This window comes from Maniola jurtina, chromosome 28 (assembly GCF_905333055.1).
Source record: "Maniola jurtina chromosome 28, ilManJurt1.1, whole genome shotgun sequence".
In the NCBI taxonomy this organism is placed as follows: Eukaryota; Metazoa; Arthropoda; class Insecta; order Lepidoptera; family Nymphalidae; genus Maniola; species Maniola jurtina.
Genome location: NC_060056.1, coordinates 1,702,742 through 1,724,212, shown reverse-complemented (window position 1 = coordinate 1,724,212; position 21,471 = coordinate 1,702,742). Strand labels below are relative to the sequence as shown.

Here is a 21,471-nt window from a genome sequence, read left to right as displayed (position 1 = left end):
GAAATATAATATAATATATGAATATAGCTCACCCTACTTTTAAATGTAATATAATATTACATCTAAGTGTGAACAGTGACATTTAAAAGTAGGGTAAGCGATATTTATATATTATATTAAAAGAGAATGACCAGCACTCTATGGAGTTTGGGCCACTTACAAATATTTTTGTGTCTCAATGAAAGTTTACATATAATAAAGTTTGATATCCCTACTTTCATATAAAAAAAGAATTTTTAATTTATTCCTCCCAGTTTCTGAGAAAAACAGTTTTATGTAAAAGGTTAGGTTAGGTTTGGTAAGTAGGTTTTATTAGGTAAAGTAAAGTAGGTAGTAGTTTCCACATATCACCAGGACGATTTTAGTGCTGCCTATATGGTGCAAGTACATAGTTATTCCCAATGAATCACTATTTGAAGATGTACAAGGTGCCATTGCATTTACCTATACCTATATTTTTATGATGAAGTTATAGCATATACGGAGCTTAATACGAAGGAAATATAGTTCTCAACTCGACGTAGTACTTTTAAAATGAGGAAAAAATCTCGGGATAGTCAGCACTTTATTTTTTATGCCAAACTGAATTATAAAATAAAACATAAATTATGAAAATAATTATCTTCTGACACAAGCGTGGCCCGTGTATGATCATTCTCCTTTCCGTAGTTTGAAGGCAACTTTATGATATGTTGTAAGTAATGTAAATAAAATAAAACTTGTATGTATGTACAATAAATTAATATTTTATTGAATTTCGTTTGATTTTACACTTTATTAAGAGTTGGCTGCTGTTGTCTCGTTCTTGATATCTTCGTATGAGGCTTGATTCTGGAAAAATTAATAAGATAAAGTTAACCCAACTACTACCCGCGAACTGCCGATAGATCACACTATCAAACTATCATCACACTATCACACTAATATTATAAAGGCGAAAGTTTGTGTGTATGTGTGTGTAAGTTTGTTACTCCTTCACGCAAAAACTACTGGACGGATTTGCCTGAAATTCGGAATGGAGATAGATAATATCCTGGATTAGCACATAGGCATCAAAGAGTTCCCACGGGATTTCGATAAACCTAAATCCACGCGGACGAAGTCACGGGCATCCTCTAGTATAGTATAAAATTGATTTTCTGTCGCTCGTTGTATTTTAAATTGTACGATATTTGTGTTTATGAAGTCAGAATTTTTGACTCTTTCATATTTTGTTATCCCACTCGATAGAATAGCAAAAAATATATTTTAGATACCCCCACTTTTTTGGATACATTTCGGATTTTTTTCGTATAAAATGTAACCTATGCCACCCGGACTATAATAACGAATCGATTGACACCTCATTCATCAAAAGAAGGTTGGCGATCTACACAACAGGCTGACTAGACACCGTAACAGGCTTGCGACTCCTACGCTCCGTCTCAGGAAGGTCCAAAAGTCATTTGTGGGAATGGGTATAATCTTCTATAACAAAATTCCTCAGTCAATTTTGGACTTGCCTTTACACAGGTTCAAAAAATCTATTAAAAATATGCTCTTGAGAAAAGCATATTATACTATCGAAGATTATGTAAATGATAAAAAAGCGTGGATTTGAACTTCGATTCGCTCCAGCAATGCGCAGGACTTCAATTGCTTTTATACATGGCATAATATTGTATATCAAATCTTTGAAAAGAGCAACCGCCGAGTTTCTTGCTGGTTCTTCTCGGTAGGAAAGGCATTCCGAACCAGTGGTAGATGCTTTTGACGATTCGAAAGAACTTGTAAAAGTCTAATTGAATAAAAACATTTTGAATTTGAATTTGAATTTGAAAATCGGCTCAGTACGATACCGCCAAGCAATTTTGCGTTCCGGAACGATGCCGCGCAGAAACCGAAGGAGTCTACATCAGTCTACATCATCACTTACCACCAGGTGACATTGCAGTCAAGGGTTAACTTGTATCTGAATTAACTATGTAAACTTACAAGTGTAAATTAAATAACACCCCCGACAACTGAAGGTTACAGTAACTAGAAAAGAGCTGATAACTTTCAAACGGCTGAACTGATTTTGTTGGATTATAGGTAACACTTTCGATCAAGCGACCTTTCAAACAAAAAAAACTAAATTAAAATCGGTTGATTAGTTTAGGAGCTACGATGCCACAGACAGATACACACGTCAAACTTATAACACCCCTCTTTTTGGGTCGAGGTTAGTAAATCACACTAATATTATAAAGGTGAAAGTTTGTATGTGTGTGTGTGTGTGTGTGTGTGTGTGTGTGTGTGTGTGTATGTTTGTTACTCCTTCACGCAAAAACTACTGGACGGATTTGGCTGAAATTCAGAATAGAGATAGATAATATCCTGGATTAGCACATAGGCTACTTTTTATCCCGGAAAACCAAAGAGTTCCCACAGGATTTCGAAAAACCTAAATCCACGCGGACGAAGTCGCGGGCGTCAGCTAGTAAATAATAGATTCAACACTCACATCCCACATATCATCTTCCCATCCAGGGAACAGCTGTTTGAAGATAGCTGGTTCCTTCCCTTGCTTCAGGGTGACCACGATTGCTGAGTTGACTGTCCTCTCCAGGCCATCGTCTTCAATATACTCCTAAGTAAGATAGGTGTAACATAATTTAGATAGTGCTTGTAAAAACCAGCCAAGTGCGAGTTAGATTCGCGCACCGAGGGTTCCGCACTCGGGTATTTTTTCCAACATTTTATTAATTACTAGCTGATGCCCGCAGCTTCACCCGCGTGGATTCAGATCCCCTGCAGCATCAGGATTGAGGAGTTGAAATCCAAATTTTTTATGAAACAATGTCGCAAAGTTCCTCTATCGATTAAAAAAGAAATGACGCAAATCGGTTCAGAAATCTCGGAGATTTCGGTGTACATAGGTAGAAAAACACAACTCCCTTCTTGAAAGTCGGTTAAAAAAGTAGCCTATGTTACACCCTGGTCAATCCGTTCCGAAGATTAGCCTTTTCACACAGACAGACAGACAGACAGACAGACAAAAATTTTAAAAACGTGTGATTCAGTTATGGTATCGTTCAAATAACCATATCACCTTAATATGTGGTAGTTATTTCGAAATTACAGACAGACACTCCAATTTTATTTATTAGTATAGATTATTAAATTCTTTATATGAACCAAATAATGGTTGTACATTATTTTTCTTGACATCCTGAAACTCTCTTGAGTTTTTGCACGATAAATCACGATTTTTGATTCTAGGTCAACGGGAAGTACCCTATAGGTTTTCTTGAGAGACACGACTGACAGACAGATAACAAAGTGATCCTTTGGGGGTTCCGTTTTTGTTCTTGAGGTACGGAACCCTAAAAATGTGGAGAACGCAGCGTTAGCAGAAATGTCTTTGGGAGATAACAGGTAATAAAGGTGTAAAAATCTTACGTCAAAGTAGGTATAAAGTCTGATTTTTTATATTTTCTTCTGAATGATATTAGAAACATTGCCGACACAGTCCATCACCGCTTGTATGCGATTTTTTATTTTTTTACTAATATTCCCTTTTCACTCCAATTAAGAGTAAAGCTTGTGCTAGGAGTAAGTACGACAATTTACTGATAATATATTGAAAAGAGCAACCGCCGAGTTTCTTGCTGGTCCTTCTCGGTAGGGACGGCATTCCGAACCAGTGGTAGATTATTTTGACGATTCAAAAGCACTTGTAAAAGTTGAATTGCATAAAAATATTTTGAATTTAATTGAATAATGCAACGGGTGGGTTTTGAACCGCCGACCTTTAGGAATTCAGTCCGCTCTTCAACCGTTGAGCTATCAAGGCTCCGATATAGTGATATTATGTGTTATACTCGTAGTTAACCTACCCCAATAATTCTGAGTCTGGCAGCTTTGAGACGATCCGAAATGTTCTTTCCGAGCCAAAGATATAGTTCTTCACCACCGTCCAGGATGTACGCTCCGTCGTCAGAAAGATCCTGGAAGATAAACACTTTTTAGAGCTTCGTACTTTCGTACTAAAATAATCACCCATAAAATTTCGTCCAGTCAGTCCATCTATCCACCCGTCACAACTCACAACCATTTTGAAAATTAGGTACATTTTTTATATTTACAGATTAGCGCCTGGCTGCAATCAGACCTGCTTAGCAAGTGATGATGCAGCCTAAGATGGAGCGCGCTTGCCTAGAAGTTGCCTATTCACTCTTGACTTGAAGGTACCCAAGATAGGTAGGTAGGTATAATCTGTACAAAATGTCTTCTCACGCGCCATTTTAACTCTATGGGTCAAATGGGACCTTTTAAAATGAGGACTAAAATCGTACTTTTGATATGATGTTTGCCATATAAAGTTAAAATGGCGCCTGAGATTTTATTTTTCACTCGTTATATTCTTAATAAATGCGAAAGTATGTCTGTCTGTCTGTCTGCTACGTTTTCACGGCCCAACCGCTGAACTGATTCTAATGAGATTTGATACAGACTTTGGATGCATCCCGGGGAAGGCATAGGCTACTTTTTGTCCCGGAAAATTGAAGAGTTCCTACCGAAAAACCGAAATCCACGCGGGCGAAGCCGCGGGCATCCTCTAGTGGAAAATAAATAGTTGTAGAGTTTCATATTCGTCAAAAGCACTTTCTGCCAGGACTACGGTCTGTATAGCCATCCAGATCCATGAAAAAACACCCTTTATAGCCGGATCTTAGAATAATAAACCCAATAAATATAAACCTTCTGAGTGAATCCAGGTGGTAACTCCTCGAATTTAATCTTCCCGGACGGACGCACCGCCACCGCGGTCAGCGATAAGGGAGTGGTCACTCGACGGTTGGCGTTGACTTTCCATCCGGATGGTAATTCTTTTCCTTCTGGAGGCCCTCCTGCAATCCATCCATACTAATTATACACTCTATACAGGGTTAAAACAAAAAATATCAGAAAGCTCTCGGTACGTAATTGTTAGGGTTCCGTACCTCAAAAGGAAAAACTGAACCCTTATATAGGATCATTTTGCTGTCTGTCTGTCTGTCCGTCGTGTCTGTCAAGAAAACCTACAGGGTACTTCCCGTTGATCTAGAATCATGAAATTCGGCAGGTAGGTAGGTCTTATAGCACAAGTTAAGGAATAAATCTGAAAACTGCGAATTTGTGGTTACATCATTAAAAAAAAATTAAAATGTGTTTCAATTTTCAAAGTAAGATAACTATACCAAGTGGGGTATCATATGAAAGGGCTTTACTTGTACATTCTAAAACTGATTTTTATTTATTTATTTATAAGCATAATAGTTTTTGATTTATCGAGCCAAATGTCGAAAAAAAATATCCGAGTATGGAACCCTCAGTGCGCGAGTCCGACTCGCACTTGGCCGGTTTTTCTCCTTTTGAAGTACAGAACCCTAAAAACCTATATCCACACGGACGAAGGCGCTGGCATCATCTAGTAGACTTATAAAGAACCAGATGGGTCTTCTTACCTAACACCTCCCAGAACTCCTCAGGTTCGTCCCCCTGGTTGACCTCTATCACCTCCCTGTCATCACCGACTAGTGATGCTACGAATTCTTTGGCTGCTTCTTGCTCTTGCTCACTTGATCCCTAAAAGTGATCATCATATGATTTATAGTAGTACATTATTTAAATTTTAACATGTTTTTATGTATTTATTTATATATTTATGTATTTATTTCTTCTAATATTATATATAAATGTATACTTGCACCACCTACCTCTAATATCTATAGCTATATCCTTTGGACCATTTTGGTTGCCTGGAAGAGATCGCTAGGTAGCGATAAGGCCGCCAAATTGTACCTATATTTTGTTGAGCTTTGTATGTGTTTTTCTGTACTAATTTTGTGGTGTACAATAAAAGTATATTCATTCATTCATTCATTCATTCATCATCATCATCACAACCCATCGCCGGTCCACTACTGAGAAAAAGAGTAATACAACGTGTAACCAGAACGCTAGCAATAAACGAAGACAGGTGATAGTACTGATTATTGATAACGTACCACAAAAAAAAAGTTAAACAAACACAACATATTGCAAATAAAACATCTGACTGACGCTACAGGTCGACGAACGTTACATAAATAGGCCACTCAAAATCAATGCCGCGTCGTAGGTGGGGCATTGGCACGAGTTTTGCACGCTATACAATGCGGGTTTGAAAAATACTAAAAAAATAATAAATTAAAGTATCGACTATTCTCACAAATTAGTCGATACTTTAATTTATTTCTTAAACTGGACCTTTTCAAGTAAAGATTTTTATATAAACCTGTGAGGGTGATACTGCCACTGTCGCAAATAAAATAACCATTAGCCTACGTTGTCGTATTAGTTTACAAATTGCGAAAAACCAAATTAAATTTGAATTTCGCGGGCAGGCCGGTCTTATGACCCTTAACTTAACCATAAGTTTTTGCAAGCGTACACTTTGTATAGTTCACATGCCGCCAATAACAGTAGGTAACTGGACAGGACTGGAACTAACTGCACTGAACTGGAACTAACTGGACTGGATTTAAACTGGAACTAATTGGAAATATCTCGACTGAACTGAAACTGGAACTAACTTAACTAGACTGAAACTGCAAGTAACTGGACTGAACTGAAATTGGAACTAACTTAACTAGACTGAAACTGCAAGTAACTGGACTGAACTGAAATTGGAACTAACTTAACTAGACTGAAACTGCAAGTAACTGGACTGAACTGAAATTGGAAGTAACTAGACTGGACTGGGACTGGAGGTATAAGTATGCGATAGGTTGAAATGGCAATCGGGAAGGAACGTCCCGCACACCCGCTCAGCCTCCGCACTAAACCGATGCGTGCGAGCGCGGGTATGCGGGGCGTTCCACCCCTCATACCTCGATTGCCATCTCAATCTGTCGCGGATAGTCCTGAGACTATCTCTTGACTTTAACTGGACTGAGTTTGGAAGTAAAAATTACCTTTCCACTCCATACGTAAACAGCACTTGGTGTTTCTAGAACAAAAATGTCGTCATCCTCCAGTAAGTTGGCCGACTCCTCGATCTGGGTGACTCGCATGTCCACACCCAGCTTGGTACCTTCTACCTGTAAAGAAAGAAACGATTTTTGAAAATTTAACCCCTAAGTGGTTTAAATGTACCTATATAGGGGTTTAAATTTAAGCAGGTCACGCGGATAAAGTCGTGGGCATAATCTAGTAAACACAATATGTTGGTACCTTGAACAAACGAACGCCATCGTCATCATAAGATTTCTTGAAGTTTTGAGCCTTGTACTCCTCATCTTTGCTTCCACACAGAATCACGAGGATTCCTGAAAAAAAAAATACAAGGAGTTGGACAGTGCCCATAACATCACCAAAAAACTGGCCAAGTGCGAGTCAGACTCGCACGCTGAGGGTTCCGTACTCGGTTATTTTTTCCAACATTTTGCACGATAACTCATTATACTTACATAAAAATAAATAAAAATCTGTTTTATAATGTACAGATGAAATCCTTTTATATGATACCCCACTTAGCATAGTTATCTTACCTTGCACATTTTAATTTTTTTTTGTGATGTAACCGTAAATTCACGGTTTTCTTTTCTTGACAGACACGACAGATGAAAAGACACAGACAAAGTGATCCTATAAGGGTTCCGTTTTTCCTTTTGAGGTACAGAACCCAAAAACCAGTCAAGCATCAGTTTTCCCCTCCAATTTTAATATGGGTACCTTCAAGTCAAGAGTGGATAGGTGTCTTCTAGGCAAGCGCGTTCCATCTTAGGCTGCATCATCACTTGTCAGCAGGTCTGCCTCCCGATTGTGTAAGAAAAACGTATTCATGGTTATCGTTATTGTCAAGAAATTGTGCCCTTTGATTGGCTGTGAAAAAACGTAAGCAACGAATGAACCAATCAAAGGGCAGAATTTCTGGACGATAACTATAACCATGAATACGTTTTTCTTATATAATCGGGGGGCTGATTGCAGCCAAGTGACTAGCTATTTAAAGCCAATAGACTAGCTTTTTAAAAGATATACCTTTAAATATGCTCAAGAAGTGCTTGGTTTCCTTCCCCTGTGGTATCTTCACGATTGTGACGTTCCCTTCCAGTTCTTCTTCGATCTCTCCCACGAGTTTGAATCCCGCTTCCTTGCTCTCATCATCAGCTGTGTTACCCTGGAAATAAGGGTTTAGGTATAGCTGCTGTTCGTTAACAAGTGTAAATTAAAAATTTATAACACCCCGACAAGTGAAGGTTACAAGAACCTAGAAAAGAGCTGATAACTTTTAAATGGCTGAACCAATTTTTTTGGATTATAGCTAAGAACACTCTCGATCAAGCCACCTTTCAAACAAAAAAAACTAAATTAAAATCGGTTCATTCGTTTAGGCGCTACGATGCCACAGACAGATACACAGATACACACGTCAAACTTGTAACACCCCTCTTTTTGGGTCGGGGGTTAAAAAACGGCGATAGCCTATGCTCTATCCACGAAAAGAAAGTTAGAATAGGGTTCTCTCTTTTAATCTCATACAAACGACAGAGACAAAAATCTCAGTGGGCTTCAACCGTTTTGAGTCCAAGATATTCAGACTGAGATATCGCAATTCGAAGGAAAACTTGTAGAATCGCGATATCTCAGGAATGATCATTCTGAGGGAAATAAGTGTAATCGAACAATTTTTGTAGACAATTATGTGATCTACAAATTTTGTTTAATTTTATTTTATGACTAGCGACCCGCCCCGGCTTCGCACGGGTGGACACTACCACGAAAAATCCTATCTATTTTCCGGGATAAAATATAGCCTATACGGATTCGGAAGAATCCCTATAAGTAATGGTAAAAGAAATTTTGAAATCGGTCCAGTAGTTTTTGAGCCTATTCAATACAAACATACAAAAATACAAAAATACAAAGGTTTCCTCTTTATAATATTAGTATAGATAAAACTTACTGTAAGCTAGAGAATGCAAAAATCCCATTTTTGTGAACTTCGACCTTGAATATTTTTTTTTTTTTTGCTATTGTGGGATCGATGAGGACTTTTCACTTATTTAAATTGGTGTTCCCAACATTCGTACTACATTAGCTCTGGATGCGAATTATTGTAATCTTGAATGTCTTTTTTGACCGGACTATAATTATAATTTATATCCCATGATTTACATAAAAATGAGCTTTAACAGGGCTCTCTCCGTCACTCGTTTCATACAATCGTAGTTGCAATTTCATTTGAATATTAAGCAACCAAAGTCCATGAAATTTTGCAGACATATTCTAGAAACTAATATCTGTGTCTGTGGTGTTTTAGATTTTTCTAAAAAAATGTAGTTTTAAAATTACAGGGACTCAAAGATTTGTATGAAAATTTTTAAGACCGCGTAACTTTGAAACCGAATATTTTAACAGTAATCTGGAAAACCACAGACATAGATATTAGTTTCTAGAATATGTCTGCAAAATTTCATGGACTTTGGTTGCTTAATATTCAAATGAAATTGGAACTACGATTGTATGAAATGAGTGACGGAGAGAGGCCTCTTAAGAGATTATTGAGCTTTACTGCCGCGCGGCAGTGATGTACGCGCGTCACGGCTGGAGGGAATATCGTGCGGGGCGCTGACGCGACGCGCAGTTCAGCTGCAGTTCAGTTCGAGTGCGTGGGCACCTTTACACCCTGGTTTTTGAATTTCCACCTACTTACAATCCACAAGTACACCACAGTGGCGTCTTCATCATTGTCGTCCTTGTACTGGTACCGGGCCACGTAAACCTCACTCTGGTACAGCTTGGGCGACTCCGCTTGACCCTCTGTTATATCTTCCGGCTCTTCCGAAGCCCTGGTATTTGAAATAATTTTTTTTTAAAGTCGGTTTTATTTTTCTTTTGAAATTTTTTTGTTTCACAATTTTTAGTGGCCCCACTGTATTATAATATGCTATAACCAGTTAAAACCCTACTGTTTACTAAGCCATTACACTGATCGCGAGCAATTTGCTCTTATCCATTGAGGAGTTCTGTTCTCCATCTCCGAAGATATTCATCAGATCTTCACCAAATTTATATGGGACCACCTGCACAGTATACCCTTTCAAAAAAAAAATAATTCCAAATGGGTTCAGGGGTCTTTAAGTAATCGGGGAACATACATTAAAAAAAAAGATTCCGACGAATTGAGAACCTCCTCCTTTTTTGGAAGTCGGTTAAAAAGTAAAAAGACATTTGACGCTTAGTTCATGACAGGTCAAGATGGCAATCGGGATATGAGGCGAGGGCACGCCCTGCAGATCCGCAAATCATCCGCACTGGGTTAGCGCGGTGGCTGTGCGGGTGTGCGGCGTCCCCACGCCAACTCTACCTGTCGCGAACTATAGGTAGCCTATGAATAGCCTATTTTTCTTTGATTTCACGACTGTTTATAGCCTAATGGTAATTGACATATCGTCGATTCAGGATGAAATCAAGAGTTTTTTTGTTCAGAACAAGTTAGTCTTTGACTGCAATCTCACCTGGTGGTAAGAGATGATGCAGTTAGAAGCGGTCTAACTTGGAAGGGCTATGACAGTTTTTATTAAACCCACACCCCTTTGGTTTCTGCACGGCATCGTAAGTTAGCCATTGACTGCAATCTCATCTGGTGGTAAGTGATGCGGGCTAATTTGGAAGGCCTATGGCAGTTTTTATTAAATCCACACCCCTTTGGTTTCTGCACGGCATTGTACCAGAACGCCAAATAGCTTGATGGGACGGCCGTAGTCTGCCACCAAACCAGACCAGAATATTTGAGTTTTCTGACTGTAGTTCGCTCTGGTGCTTTAAAGTGAGCAATTCCGTTAGAATTACCTGAAGATGGTGAGCTCTCCAGCACCCTCGTCAGGCATGTAGCCCCTAGCAGACGCGCTCTTCCCCACGAACTTGGCGAATGCTTCACCGTCGTCATCCGAGTCTCCCGAGAATAAACCAGCCTCTGTAATTTTATCCTTTTTTATAGCGAGCAAATGAGCAGGCGGGTCACCTGGTGGTAAGTGATTACCGCCGCCTATGAAAATTTGCAGCACCAAAGCTGCCGCCGATGCGTTGCCGGCCTTTTAGGAATTTGTTGGTCTGCCCCTTGAACAACCCCATGTTGTAACTAGTGGGAACACCGCCGATGATTATGTGGTCCTTAAGTGCAGATACACATTTTAATGTCTTTGATCCCTTAAAGCAAAGGCGCTTTTGCGATAATTGTATAAGAATTTAAAATACCTAGCAATAAAACTCTTTGCAAAAATACGAAATCGCAAAGTAGTTATGATATGGACCGATGATATTAAGCGGCTGGCGGGAAGTGGCTGGATGAGGAAGGCTGAGGGCCGGGTGTGGTGGCGCTCTTTAGGGAAGGCCTATGTCCAGCAGTGGACGTCCACAGGCTGATGATGATGATGATGATGATGAAAGTAGTTATTTGTGCTGTTGCAAAGAAATGGAGGATGATCTGAAGGTGATCAGGATTTGTATGATCTTGTCGTTCTTGCGGAATAATGCAAAGTAAACTTAAATATAATATGTTTAATTGTTTTTTAAACATGCTAAAATAATGATTTTCCGAGTCTCCGGTACTTATCAAAAATAGAGAAGTAAGTTAAATAATTTATTGCTTGTTTCCGTATCATACAAAAACTTCTGAGCTGGTTGAGATACAATATATTATCATATTTTGTTTTAGCTTAGATTTTATGAAGTGAAACAAAAAATTTTGCCTGCATAAAATGTTTAATACTAATATTATATACTTAGTACAATCCATACTAATATTAGACATGCGAAAGTGAGTCTGTCTGTCTGTCTGCTAGCTTTTCACGGCCCAACAGTTTAACCGATTTTGATGAAACTTGGTACGGATTTAGGTTATATCCCGGGGAAGGACCCAGGCTACTTTTTATCTTGGAAAAACAAAAAGTTCCCACGGGATTCTTAAAGGCCCATCCGGTTAACCGATTTATATGGAAGGTATAGAGGTAGCTTGCATCCCGGAAACTGATATTGATAACTTTTAACCCGGAAAATCGAAGAGTTCCTACGGGATTTAAAAAATCTAAATACATACACGCGGACGAAGTTGCGGTCTTTAGTAGTTAATCATCTAGTACATACTAATCCATACTAATATTATAAATGCGAAAGTGTGTCTGTCTGTCTGTCTGTCTGCTACGTTTTCACGGCCCAACCGCTGAACCGATTTTAATGAAATGTGGTACAGACTTGGGATACATCCCGGGGAAGGACATAGGCTACTTTTTATCCCGGAAACTCAAAGAGTTCCTACGGGATATAAAAAATCGAAATCGCGGGCGAAGCCGCGGGCATCCCCTAGTATATTTTAACTGTACAGAATTATGTTGGGGGGTACTTAGAAAAAAAGCATACCGATTTGGGCTGCAATGGATTTGACGGATCCACCAGTGACAGGTTTAACAGAGTCCCAAGTGTGGAAGTACTGCTTGAAGGTGCAACTTTCTGAGCCCTCTGACACGCGGGTGACTGGGACCTGGAAATGAGGTCTAACTTTCAAATAAAGACCCAGTGGAGGCGCATTTCTGAGCCTAAATAATTTTAACTATACTCTATTCGTGGAAAGAAGTTAGTAAGTTCCTATAGCACTTTCTCTGTTTAGAAATCTCATACAAATGATAGAGACAAAAATCTCAGTGGGCGTTAACCAATCACAGACATGTTTTCAAAAAACATTCGAATTCCAATTCACAATGTTCAAAAATTTGAATTTCAATTGAAAAATTGGTTGTCTGTAAAGTCGGTTTACTGACGATAGTTGAACGTGACAACAAAGGCCGATTGTGCTTCTTTGTCGCTCGTTCTGCGCTCTCGCTTGCACTTCAAGCCTTACATGGAACGCCTCAGAGCGAGGTAACGCCGCATGAGTCATGTTTTTTCGTGCGTGCAGCCGGCTCTATCGAATTATAAGACGTTGTCACGTCAAAAACATAGTTTTGTTTGTGATTGGTCGGTACTCAAAATAGTAAGCACCCATTGAGATTTTTGTCTCTATTGTCTCATTTGTATGCGATTACGTAACAGAGAGTTAACGCTATTCCAACTTCTTTCCGCGGATAGAGAATAATATAATGTTGTGAGTCATAAATCTATACTAATATTATAAAGAGGAAACCTTTGTATTTTTGTATGTTTGTATTGAATAGGCTCAAAAACTACTGGACCGATTTCAAAATTTCTTTTACCATTACTTAGATGGATTCTTCCGAATCCGTATAGGCTATATTATATCCCGGAAAATAGAAAAAATAAATGTCCACCCGTGCGAAGCCGGGGCGGGTCGCTAGTCATCAATAAAAGAATTCATATCCATCATCATGTGAAGGAAGTTCGCTTTCTTTGGATAATTACAGAAAGGAGTCCAACTCTCATTCCCAAGGTTAGCGTTGGAAAGAAGAATTGAGGACAAAAGGGCTCCCAATTGCCGAAACGAGACCTCACGCCTATATTATAAGACCACATGACCCAGAAACGAGGTTAAAAATAGTAATATGAACAAGTAATAAGTATCCTAACCCGTAGATATAACTGGTAATATGTGGCACAGCTTTCAAAAATAAACTTTTTCCTTCCCTCTTTCTTTATTTCAAAGTAATAAAAAAGAATACACACCCAAGCAGGATAGTTCTTGACCTCCAAATACTGCTGTGCTATATTATTATAGCTTTGCTTCACCTCTGGATCAACATCCTTACCCAGCCATACGTAGACTCCAGAGCATGGTGTATCCAAAATGAATACATCCTGAAATTAACAAGAAATTTAATTTTGAAATACTTATGATGCCTTGATTATTAAAAGACTAGCGTAGCGTAGCTTCGTCCGTATGGATCATACATATTTCAAACCCCTATTTTACCCTCGTAAGGTTTAAAATAAATAAATAAATAAAGTAAATAATTTTTATTTCAGGCAATAAGTCACTAGACAACCCATAAAACACAAAAATAATTAAATTTTCAATTATTGTTTCTTAGTGAATGTCACCGGCATCACACTATCACACTAATATTATAAAGGCGAAAGTTTGTATGTGTGTGTGTGTGTGTGTGTGTGTATGTTTGTTACTCCTTCACGCAAAAACTACTGGGCGGATTTGGCTGAAATTTGGAATGGAGATAGATAATATCCTGGATTAGCACATAGGCTACTTTTTATCCCGGAAAATCAAAGAGTTCCTACGGGATTTTGAGAAACCTAAATCCACGCGGGCGAAGTCGCGGGCATCGGCTAGTAATAGCATATCTGCATGCCTTTCAGCCAGATCCATCTAATAGTTTGAGCTATGCGTCATCATCATGTGATCATGAGATCAGTCAGTCAGTCAGCTTTTCCTGTTATAACTTTTAGTAATACTCACCTCAGAAGTAAGCTGTCTTTGTCTGAATGGCTTGTTGATTTGAACCAATTCAATTTCATCGCCCACCAGCACTTTGTAGAAGTACACTGCGGACATGTTTTCTCGTGTGTACATCTGTAAAACAGAAAATTAGGTACCTGTTATATTACTTTTTGCGAAGCTTTGCATATTTTGCAAATAAAACAATATCTAATAATAATGTATTGTTGTTCATAAATAATACGAATAGGTATATAGGATCTCGGGCTATTTTAAACAAAAAGTGCCTAAAGCAGGATACATTATTACTGGTCAAAATATTAAAAAAAATGTAATGAACTTCTCCAAATATTACATATTGAGCGTATAATCTAAAATATTCTCGCTAAGTGATAAAGTACTAACAGTATGTAGAACAGTTATAAATTTTTTAACTACCTAACAGTATGCATAACAAAATGTTTTGCGGAATTTCGCAAAGTCCTGCAAAGTGCACTCACTTGTGTGGAGTCATCGTCGATGAGATCTTCCTTGGATCCAGAGCCTAGTGCTTCGAAGAACCGACCAACATCTTCATCTGATGAGAAATCATCTGAAAGTAAAAAAATCTTATGTAGCTTTAACGATAACTCTATTCCATAGTTAATCTTCGACATGAATGAATTCCAGTCTTTATTCTATAGGACAGACAACCTAGATACCTGGTACCTAGCAAATTTTTTATTGCCATTCCTTTTTTCATGTAACAAAGTATGATGGTTGCGCTTGCAGTGGATACAAACACAATCAAAATGTGCATAGTTTGATGGTTTGAGCTTGCAGACAGTTTTGACAGAACAATCAAAAAGGCCTGTATCGAACAGGAATCCATGCTGCTACCATGTCGTCTCAGAGTAGAATATGCTGTACTTCAGTATAGCTTCATCATGATTGATCCATTACCGGCCTACTACGGAGTACAAGTCTCCTTTTGAAATGAAAAAGGTTTAAACCATAGTCCGCCACGCTGGCCAAGTGCGGTTTGGCAGACTTTACACACCTTTAAAAACTGGAGATCTTTCTGGGGTACAGTTTCCTCAGTATTTAATTGCTTGACTCCGAAAAGTTAGAGGTGCATGGTCGGGATCGAACCTTTGACAGGAGGACGCCACTAGGCTACGGCGTCTAGCTTCATCATCATCATCAGCAGCCTGTGGACGTCCACTGTTGGACATAGGCCGTCCCTATAGAGCGCCACCACACCCGGTCCTCAGCCTTCCTCATCCAGCCACTTCCCGCCAGCCGCTTTATATCGTCGGTCCATCATGCTGGAGGGCGTCCCACGCTACGCTTGCTTAAGCTTGCTTCTTACCAATGATTTCAATAGTAGCTCGGCCATTATGGTAGTCATCCCTCAAGCTGTTGGCGATGCTGATGATTTTCCTCCTCTGGGTTGCTCGCGCGCCGTCCGGCATCAACACGAAGATGTCATGATCTACTTCTAGGATGAAGCAGTGGTCTTTGGTCAGTGATGAGGCTTCTGCTGGTACCTGATGATTGGAAATGAACGAATAATACTATTCTAATTCTATTTAAAAAAAAAAAAACTACTAATTGAAACTGAGCGTGAATATAATAATATGTCGTCCGGCATAAAGGTACCATTCTAAGTTCTTATATTAGTCGATATTCGAATTTTTAACAGGGCTCTCTCCATCACTTACTCCATACAATCGCAGTTCCAATTTCATTTGAATATTAAGCAAGCAAAGTCCATGAAATTTTGCAGATATATTCTAGAAACTAATATCTGTGCCTGTGGTGTTTTAGATTTTTCTAAAAATTACAGGGGCTTAAATATTTGTATGTGAATTTTTAAGACCGCGTAACTTCGAAACTGAATATTTTAACAGAAATCGGGAAAACCACAGTCATAGATATTAGTTTCTAGAATATGTCTGCAAATTTCATGGACTTTGATTGCTTAATATTCAAATGAAATTGGAACTACGTTTGTATGAAGCGAGTGACGGAGAGACCCCTCTTAAGCTTGATTAGCAAATTACTCCGGTCGATTGCTCCACGAACAATAAAAAACCGGTCAAGTGGGAGTCGGGCCTCGCTCTTTTAGGGTTCCGTATATAATTATTATGAATATCATATTTTGAGTGTATGAAATATTTCTTTTCCGAGCTCTATATCGCGACAAACCGTGAAAAAAAATTTGTTTGTTATGTTCACAGCTTAAAAACTATTTTGTGATTGTTTTCAGTATTTGTTTTTTAAATAAAGTACAGGACTTCGTCTGTGTTGGTGTTAGCTGGCGGGCGTGCTCTGCCTTTTTGGAGTGTTTTTTTTTGTTAAAACTGGCTGGAAAGCGCTCTAAGGGGGTGCCGTGCGTGTGTCGGCGAACGCCGGCACAGACGGGGTTCATATTTGTATAGTTTAACCAACTTGTTACAAATAACTACAAACTTGACATTGGCTAATCTTTGTAAAGCCAGACGAGAGAGAAAAAAAGTACATAATATACCGAAATTTTATATTCCTAACTAGTTCAGTTTATGAGATAGCACCCGTCACAAAAATGGTCTAAAACTGACAACTTTGATAGCTCCCTTTTTCCTAATTTTTTAGTTAGTTTTTACCCTTTGGCTACGGAACCCTAAAAAGGACGACTAAAATAGAATAGATTCAAAACTAAAATAGAGTAGAATAAATTTTTGAGTACAAACTGGCCAAGTCCGAGTCAGGCTCGCGCACTGAAGGTTCCGTACTCGGGTATTTTTTCTAACATTTTGCATGATAATTCAAAAAGTTTTATGCATAGAAATAAATCTGTTTTAGAATGTACAGGTAAAGCCCTTTCATATGATACCCCACTTGGTATAGTTATCTTATTTTGAAAATTGAAACACATTTAAATTTTTTTTTAATGATGTAACCCCAAATTCGCGGTTTTCAGATTTAATTCCTGTCATTTAAATATGTGCTATAAAAACCTACCTACCAGCCAAATTTCATGATTCTAGGACAAGGGGAAGTATACCCTATAGGTTTCGTGACAGACAGACAGACAACAAAGTTATCGTATAAGGGTTCCGTTTTCTTTTGAGGTACGGAACCCTAAAAATGAGCTTCAAATCAGAAGGAATAAAGGGTACCTCTTCAATCCTCATGTTCTCACATCCAGACAACTGCAGAAGTCGTTTTTCAGCACCCGCGTTGGTCTCTACTTCGTTGAAACCTGACTCGCTGCCTCCTTCCAGGTATCTGATGGCTGAAATAGCCAAATAATATATAAAATTGATTAAGATTATATATGAAGATGCATTACGCATTTAATTACAAGTGCAAATTAAAAATTTTCAACACCCCCGACAAATCATTTTCAAATAAATAATTATGTATGTCTAGGCAACGTCCATCTTGACAGCTTGACATTTGTCAATTGACACTTGAATATTATGAACCTAAGGGTTATCTAACCTTCTTTTCTACAAGAAAACTAGAAAATAGCTGATAACTTTTAAACGGCTGAACCAATTTTTTTGGATTATAGCTAAGAACACTCTCGATCAAGCCACCTTTCAAACAAAAAAAACTAAATTAAAATCGGTTCATTCGTTTAGGCGCTACGATGCCACAGATAGATACACAGATACACAGATACACAGACACACAGATACACAGCTACACAGACACACAGATACACACGTCAAACTTATAAAACCCCTCTTTTTGGGTCGGGGGTTAAAAATATAGAAAAAGTTGAAAACTAAAACCCGACTGCGATCGTCTTAATAAACGCTGATATAGTTTAGAGTGAAATTGATATATTGATTGAAAAGAGGTGTACATGTGTATTGCTTGGTGTATTTTAATACAAGTGTAAATCCAGAACAAGTGTAAATAAAAAATTTATAACACCCCCGACAGTGAAGGTTACAGTAACTAGAAAATTTTCAAAAGAAAAATAAAACCGACTTCAAAAACCACAAACACTAAAAAGTAAAAAATAACTTTTATTTAGCTACACATGTAATGTACCTAGGTATGAAGTCGAGCGAGCATATTAAAACAAAATTAGAAATCCAAGAATGAAGCTCGCCCGACTTCATACCTAGGTACATTACATGTGTAGCTAAATAAAAGTTATTTTTTACTTTTTAGTGTTTGTGGTTTTTGAAGTCGGTTTTATTTTTCTTTTGAAAATTTTTTATTTCACAATTTTTAGTGGCCCCACTGTACTATAATATGCTATGCCCAGTTAAAACCCTACTGTTTACTAAGCTATTGCACTGATCGCGAGCAATTTGCTCCTATCTATTGAGGAGTTCTGTTCTCCATCTCCGAAGATATTCATCAGATCTTCACCAAATTTATATTGGACCACCTGCACAGTATACCCTTTCAAACAAAAAAAAAATTCCAAATCGGTCCAGGGGTCTTTGAGTAATCGGGGAACATACATTAAAAAAAAAAAAAAAAAATCAAACAAAAAAAACTAAATTAAAATCGATTCATTAGTTTAAGAGCTACGATGCCACAAACATATACACAGATATACAGATACACAGATCTTTTTGGGTCGGGGGTTAAAAACAATTTTACTATACTACATATCTATTGCTATCTATCGGTAGTTCGCGGGTAGTAAAGGTTTATTGCTGTTATAGTTTATCTTGTGTATATAATATTTAGATTAATAATTGGTATTATGGTAATTAATAAATTATCCAATTACCAGGTTGGAAATACCCCAGGAACTGGCTTGTCTCATGACCCTGAACCTCCCGATGGTGGACAGCTCTCCCACCGAGCTGATCGTCCAGGGTTATTGTCAGGATTGCTGCTGAACCCTTCTTGTCCTGCGTTGTCTTACTTCCTAACCAGAAGTGGACGTCGTAGGACAGGGTTGAGGTGTTATCACCTGTTGTCTAAAAAATTGAACAAGTTTCACTGCTTGAATTTCGTTTGGTAGGAGGCTTCGGCCTAGGGTAAGAATATTTATTGCCCGTAGATATGCCACTAAGCGAAATTTGAAAAGAGTGAGACCGAATTTCTTGCTAACGAACCAGTGCTGTGGTGGATTCATTTGAAGATTTGAAAGCATTTGTTTTTTTTAAATAAAAATAGCGAGCAAACGAACAGGCGGGTCACCTGATGTTAAGTGATTACCGCCGCCCTACACATTTGCAGCACCAGTGAAACCGCTAATGCGTAGCCGGCCTTTCCGGAATTTGTTGTTCCGCCCCTTGAATAACCCCATGTTGTAATCAGTGTTTAAGTTTTTTTTAAATAAAAAGAAAGAAAGCCACGCTTATTATGAATAATACTCCCCTTTCCCCTCCAATTAAGAGTAAAGCTTGTGCCAGGAGTGGGTACGACAATAGTGCAACGGGTGAGGTTGAACCGCCTACCTTTCGGAATTCAGTCCGCTCCTCAACCGTTGAGCTATTGAGGCTACTAATATATTTTGTATTATAAATGCGAAAACGTGTCTGTCTGTCTGTCTGTCTGCTACCTTTTCACGGCCCAACAATTTAACCGATTCTGACGAAATTTGGTACAGGGTTAGCTTATATCCCGGGGATGGACATAGGCTACTTTTTATCCCGGAAAATCAATCAGTCCCCACGGGATTCCTAAAGACCCATCCGCTTAACCAATTTGTATGAAAGGTACCGAGGTAGTTTGCGCCCCTGTAATTGTCATAGGCAACTTTTTATCCCGAAAAATCAAACAGTTCCCGCGGGATCTTTAAAAACTCAAATCCACGCGGACGAAGTCGCGGACATCCTCTTGTTTAGTAAATAGTTTATTTGAAAGACCCGTTTATTTTTATTTAGACTTTGGGGTACATAGAGTCTGTACAAGCACCCGTGCGAACAGTTTCGCACGGGTGCTATCAGATAAAGATAGGAAGATATCTTACCTTTAGTACAATGTAAGAGTCGGCATTGTAGAACTTTCCGTACACTTTGGGTTCTATCGCTACAGGCTCGAATTTCTGTAATAAAATACGTATTAAACTTGAATTCTTTCAAGGGTTCCCTAGCCAAATGGCAAAAAACGGAACCCTTATGGATTCGTCATGTCTGTCTGTCCGTCCGTCCGTCTTTTCCGAAACTACCACCGCTCGAACGCATAGTGTAGGTTCCACCAATCAGATCATTGTAAATTGACGTGATACAGTCATCTGATTGGTGGAACGGACACTGTGCGTTCGAGCACACTATGAGACCTCATAGTAACGTTTGTGAATACGGGTGTTAGAGTAAAGTAGAACAGAGTAGAGCTAAGTAGAACAGAGTAGAGCAGAGGAGGGGGGGGGGGGGGGGCTATTCGGTTAAGAAAAAATGATAATAGAAACCTCAATATCATACCCCATATCATAACACACCCCCACATATATTCATAGATACCCACACGTACTCTAATTCTATTCTATTCAAGGCACACATGTATCTAGGTATAATTTCTGTGCTTTTACCTACTTTATGAATCAAAACAATAATCGTGATGATAGGTAATTACCTTTTTGCAACTTTTATAGAAGAACACTACAGAATGATATCAATTTGGTGATAGTTATCAGATAAGGTACCTAGATCATTAAAAAAAGCGGTTAAACGCGAGTCACACTTTCATATGATACCCCACTTGGTATGGTTATCTTACTTGGACAATAGAACACATTTTAATTTTTTTTTTTTGTGTGATGAAACCACAAATTCACTGTTTTCGGGATTTATTCCTTTACTTGTGCTATAAGACCTATCTACCTACCAAATTTCATGATTCTAGGTCAACGGAAAGTACCCTATAGGTTTTCTTGACGGACACGACAAACGGACAGACAGAAAACAAAGTGATCCTCAAAAGGAAAAACGGAACCCTTATAGGTTTCGTTTTTCCTTTTGAGGTACCTACGGAACCCTAAAAACGGGCTTTACTTACGTCAATAGTCCATATTTCCAAGCCAGGGCTCTGCCCGGCCTCTTCGAAGGCTGGATGCTCCATAATTGATGTAACTCAAACAAAACAATGGACGTGCGTCACACAGAACCACAGACCGCGCTCTGCCGGCTTAT

General features: G+C 38.6%; 1 protein-coding gene across 2 annotated transcripts in view; it reads right to left on the bottom strand.

The window, feature by feature from the left end:
- The window catches only part of LOC123879674 (gelsolin-like), a 31,998-nt gene extending 10,527 nt beyond the window's left edge, over positions 1 to 21,471 (bottom strand). The window contains exons 1-19 of one of the 2 annotated variants that reach the window (XM_045927539.1): positions 21,338 to 21,471; positions 20,313 to 20,387; positions 19,122 to 19,314; positions 17,539 to 17,654; positions 15,747 to 15,924; positions 14,896 to 14,987; positions 14,417 to 14,530; positions 13,669 to 13,800; positions 12,412 to 12,532; positions 10,846 to 10,969; positions 9,707 to 9,842; positions 8,032 to 8,170; positions 7,222 to 7,316; positions 6,963 to 7,088; positions 5,472 to 5,592; positions 4,726 to 4,874; positions 3,861 to 3,971; positions 2,486 to 2,611; positions 772 to 831 (exon numbers count right to left, since the gene is read on the bottom strand). In XM_045927539.1, the coding sequence (XP_045783495.1) occupies positions 778 to 831; positions 2,486 to 2,611; positions 3,861 to 3,971; positions 4,726 to 4,874; positions 5,472 to 5,592; positions 6,963 to 7,088; positions 7,222 to 7,316; positions 8,032 to 8,170; positions 9,707 to 9,842; positions 10,846 to 10,969; positions 12,412 to 12,532; positions 13,669 to 13,800; positions 14,417 to 14,530; positions 14,896 to 14,987; positions 15,747 to 15,924; positions 17,539 to 17,654; positions 19,122 to 19,314; positions 20,313 to 20,387; positions 21,338 to 21,400 (2,265 nt within the window). In that variant the 5' untranslated portion in view covers positions 21,401 to 21,471 and the 3' untranslated portion in view covers positions 772 to 777. Of the gene's footprint in view, positions 1 to 738; positions 832 to 2,485; positions 2,612 to 3,860; positions 3,972 to 4,725; positions 4,875 to 5,471; positions 5,593 to 6,962; positions 7,089 to 7,221; positions 7,317 to 8,031; positions 8,171 to 9,706; positions 9,843 to 10,845; positions 10,970 to 12,411; positions 12,533 to 13,668; positions 13,801 to 14,416; positions 14,531 to 14,895; positions 14,988 to 15,746; positions 15,925 to 17,538; positions 17,655 to 19,121; positions 19,315 to 20,312; positions 20,388 to 21,337 lie in introns of those variants that run through there. The other variant, XM_045927538.1, reaches the window with a different exon arrangement.